The 5,000-nt window shown below is 36.4% G+C and overlaps 1 protein-coding gene across 1 annotated transcript in view; it reads left to right on the top strand.

Annotated features, from left to right (window-relative positions):
* The first annotated feature begins 4,730 nt into the window (after positions 1-4,730).
* Positions 4,731-5,000, top strand: part of LOC119595597 (adhesive plaque matrix protein-like) — a 1,285-nt gene continuing 1,015 nt past the window's right edge. Inside the window, exon 1 of the mRNA XM_037944709.1 lies at positions 4,731-4,866. Within this exon, the coding sequence (XP_037800637.1) occupies positions 4,855-4,866 (12 nt within the window). The 5' untranslated portion in view covers positions 4,731-4,854. The remainder of the gene's footprint in view (positions 4,867-5,000) is intronic.

The following is a 5,000-nucleotide window of genomic DNA, read 5'->3' as shown; positions in this document are numbered from 1 at the left end:
ATACATAAAGAGGAGTAAATGGTAACATTAGCAGAAGAGGAAGGTTAATAGGGAAAACAGACATAAAGCACTGTTTATAAAATATTGTGTTTATGTATGCACACATATACATGTTAGAGAGAGTATGTGTATGTGTGGCAGCATTAAAGTGTATGTGCCTGTAGGTGAATGACTGTGTTGAGTCAACAAAATTGCAACATTTTATAAGATTACCTGTATGTCAAGAATGATTAATTGGCATTTTAAGCAATAGCCGGGCTGAAAATGTCAATAAGCATCAAACTTCACCTCAATTTCATTTTTGCTTCGCTTGGTAGTGACAGTTATTGTCAACATCAACATTTTTCGTGGTGTTGCCATGTAAGGGATCGAAACGACCGTTCGACCGCCGCTGTTCGAAGAATGTTAAGTACGGCCCTTGTTCGCTGTTGCGGAAGTGTGGGATTAGTGTTTACTGTTTAGTGTTTACTGTTTACATCAATAATCTTTACTGGTGTTCCCTATAGCAGAGCAGTTTTGGTAATCTGATACCATTGTCTTGAGAACGGAAAAGATCGACTTAGAACTAGTACACGCCAACAGGAATGTTTCTGGAAGTATCTTTTATTTATTTTTTTTTTTTTTTTTTTTTTTTAATAGGAACGAAATTTAAAGATTACTTTAGCACAAGAGAAGGGTGTTACGCTAACACGCGAAAAATGAGATTTTCGAAAATTTTGCTGGCATTTTGTCGCCTTATTTTTTCAAAAATATTCTTTTTCTCTTCGTTACATTTGAGAGAAAAAAAAACACGCAAATTCTTTTGGATACAAACCAAGAAATAAAGGTCAGTGGTTTTGGTTTAAATGGAAACCGTTAAGACGCATAGTATTTCGAGATCAAAGGTTACATAATTTGCGTTATCTGATGATAAACGGTTTACACAGGTAATGAAACAATCGAGTTAATATCTCGTTACAGAGGAAATAAATGCTAGTTCGGACGGTGTAATTGGTCCATTTCTCCCCGATAATCCTCTGTTACTATAACGTCCCGTAAAAGCATGTAATTAGGCCCCGTGCAGAGGAGGGGGCCATTAACCTCCCTCGCACGCGCCCGGTCACTTCCGCCTCTAATTCACTCCTTGATGTCCTGCCACTCAATGCCTGCCTTTCTCTAATTACCGTTAACTGTTAAGCATGTCTGGTTTGATGAGTTCCCCTCTGGGGCATTCGGAATATGGTGGGCGTATTGTTTAACTGTGCAGGCATGAGAGTAAACAAAATCTGTGTGCTTATAGTTAAACTTAGGTCTTTTATTAGGTGTTACGTATTATAGCTTTTATGCATTATAGGTGGCCATGGCCCGACTTTCGCTTATGGCCAGAAGCCTCGAAAAGGCATACATGATAAGAGGATTGTATGTAGAAAATTTTATAGTTGTAGGAAACACGTAAGGGAAAGCATAGAAAGATTTTATCCGAATTCCTCAGTATATTTAGTATCACCAATTATGCAGGTATTTTGAGGACCAGTGCATGTGTACCTGAATAGTTAGGGAACAGCAATGACTAGGCCTTATTCTGAACACAAAAGAGAAAGAAAATGAATAAATAAAGAAATACACTGATCAGTACATCCAATGTGTCAAAGAATAAGAATAAAACTCATGGAAATAACAACGACGGATATTTACCTGCTGCGTCGGGTATATGAGTTGCTTTTATGCACTGTCAACTTTTATATGCATTAAGATCGCAGGGCGAAGGGCAGAGAGAGAAAGAGGTGTGTGTGCGTGCGTGCTTGCGCGCATATGAAGGTCGTTCGTATCATCATTTTATGACTGGTTAATGTGTGTATGTAGGATATGCATTGATAAATGTACGTGTATGCGTTTCTGTATCTATACGTGTGTGTTTAACGACAGATAGAAAGACATAATAGCATATTCAGTACTTGTCATGTTAGTTTACAGTCAAGCAGTAATTACAGTTCGAAGCCTTTCCACTTCCCTTCCTTTACGTCCTGTCCTTACCTTACAGAACTTACATTACTGCAGTTTATAGCCCTTGCTTCTCTTTAGAGCCCTGGTATCCCATAAGTCATAGTAATACATTTCAGTTTCATCGCGAGTATTTTACTACAGACTGAGAATAACGCGTAGATTGGCTGTTGCAGATGGGTAATGATGACAAAACCGGAAAAAACTGACAATTTATTTTAGTCACTGTTATGATGTTCATAGAAAACGATAATGTTATTTTTAGGTTCCCATTCTTTATTATGTATAGGGCTAACTATATCAAAAGGTTCATTCATTTATTTGTGGCTTATATATATCATCGGTACTTGTTTGCAATATATTTAATAATTTCCATAATCTTCTTCAGTTTGATAAAACGCGTTGGCATGTATGACAGCTTTTTTTTTAGCAAACACTATTGTTGTAGGGCATTTCAGTATCGTAATTGGGATTGGTAAAACGAAACTAATGTTTAACGCCAACTCATACACACGCACACACACAAACAAACAAACACTATGCACTGTAGTCATTAATAGTTCATTCTGATACTAGCGATCCATGTGTAATGATCTGTAAACTATTATCCTCTCTCTCTCTCTCTCTCTCTCTCTCTCTCTCTCTCTCTCTCTCTCTCTCTCTCTTCCTCCTTCCTCTCCTTCCTTCCCTTTCCACTCATTTTCCCTCCCTTCCCTTTCCTCTTCTCTCTCCCTCCTTCCTTTTCTCCCCTTCCCCTCTTCTCTTCCTCTCTCCCTTCTTCCCTATCTCCCTTCTTCCCTCCTTCCCTCTCTCCCCCTCTCCTTTCCACTCTCCCCCTTTCCCTCTCTCTCCTTCCCTTCCCCTCCTTCACTCTCCCTCCTTCTCTCTCTCTCTCCTCCCTCACTCTCTCTCTCTCTCTCTCTCTCTCTCTCTCTCTCTCTCTCCCTCACTCACTCACTCACTCACTCACTCACTCTCTATTTATCTATCTAGCTATATACCTCTATATCCATCACAGACCAACGCTCTCTTTATGTCTATCCTTTTATTCTTTTGTCTATCCTTTTCTCATTTGTCTATCCTTTTCTCTTTTGTCTATCCTTTTCTCTTTTGTCTATCCTTTTCTCTTTTTTTCTGTCCGTCTCAGTATGGAGTTGTCTTGCCTCAACGATTTTATTAAGAGACGATGATTAGATTTACAGAAAAAAAAATCAAGAATTGTCTTATATCGAAACATAATAATAATAATGGTGTGTGTATCAAATCGCATTATTTTCTTCTGAAATGCTAGCATAGAAATAGAATGTGGTAAAGTTATTTGAAGGTTAATACATTAATAGGTTTAATAGGTTAATACATAATAGGTTTATACATTACAGCAGGGCATATATTTTTCTTCTTTTTCTCATTCTTTATCTTTGTTTGTTTGTAGCCTCTCTTTACCATTTTATGTATGTATATTGTATTATATTATATCAAAATATTTTTATCCTATTACATTACGTTATATAATTTCATACCACATTACATTATACCAAATAATTTTATACGGTGTCATAATAACCTTGATGCCTAGCACATTTATTTGATTTAAATGTTAACCATTAATTTATAATAATATATTCTGTTGTATTTTACTGTATATTGTCAAAACATTATAGTTCATTCGTGATTTTTTTTTTTCATTTTGTTTCTAAATCAGCTAGCAGACCGCATTTTAGCCAAAGACCAAGTGACTAGCTATAGGTATTGATATTGCAAACGTAAATAGTTTGGATTCTTGTCTTAATATTTATACATAGTAACAACATGCCTTTGCGTTATAAGTCGCTAAACAGTCTATAGAGTAGAGTATTACTCTTCAATTGTCATCAGCTAATGTGTTAACGTTAAAGAAATGAGCAGTGGAGATTCAGCATTGGTTGAATCCCCAGTGAGTGAGAGAGAGGACGACAGCGCGCGTATGTGTGTGTGTGTGTGTGTGTGTGTGTGTGTGTGTGTGTGTGTGTGTGTGTGTGTGTGTGTGTGTGAAAGATGGATTAATGCAGTGACGTCTTGATGTCGATAAATAACAAACATCCCCTACTAGGACTCCTTGCCACTCCAGGTATGACCTGGAATGACCAGTAATAGACCAACCATACAACAAGACCCAGCAAAAAATTATATATATATATATATATATATATATATATATATATATATATATATATATATATATATATATATATATGTGTGTGTGTGTGTGTGTGTGTGTGTGTGTGTGTGTTGTGTATCTATATATGCTAATATATATATATATATATATATATATATATAATATATATATATATATATATATATATATATTATATATATATATATATATATATATATATATATATATACATCCTTTTGTGTATGTATGTTGTATATGTATGTTTAGTCAGATGACAGTTAGACTAGTCGGTTATAATGGGAGTGACTTCTCTTCAGACTTGCATGTGTAATAAGGATACGGAGATGTTACATAATTATCCTGTTTAGCCTCCAGTGTCCCGTGAAAAGAAAGTGAAGCGTGTCCTTAACTAGCTCCGCCCACTGACTCTCCTTCCTGATAATGATGTTGTTATAAATGTTCTCTTTTCATTTATAAAATCAAATTCAGTTCTCAGACTATGTTCAGCTAGTTGGAGTGGGAGAAAGGCCCTTTTGTTTTCTTTTTTATTCTTACCGACGTTTTTCACATAGGCCTATACTGCATTTGCCTTCTCCTTTCTCCCTTTCTCCTCCATCACGCTCTCTGCATACCCCGGAGATGGCCTGGCTCTTTGGCCGTGAGTATATATAGGCGTGAATGAGTCCGGACTCCACAGTACACGTTTACCTTCTAACATGTTCGCCAGGGTAAGGACTCCTCTCGTTTCTTGTAAACATAAGATACGTTTGTGAATTTCTAAAGGGAAAACTAAAAGTTGTGATCAGAGGGTTATTTTTTCTTCATTTTATTTTTCGTTTTTTTGCTCTCGTTTTCTCTGTCT

This window comes from Penaeus monodon, chromosome 3, assembly GCF_015228065.2.
Source record: "Penaeus monodon isolate SGIC_2016 chromosome 3, NSTDA_Pmon_1, whole genome shotgun sequence".
Classification (NCBI taxonomy): Eukaryota; Metazoa; Arthropoda; class Malacostraca; order Decapoda; family Penaeidae; genus Penaeus; species Penaeus monodon.
Note: the sequence above shows the minus strand (reverse complement) of the source record. Positions and strands in the feature narration are given on the sequence as shown.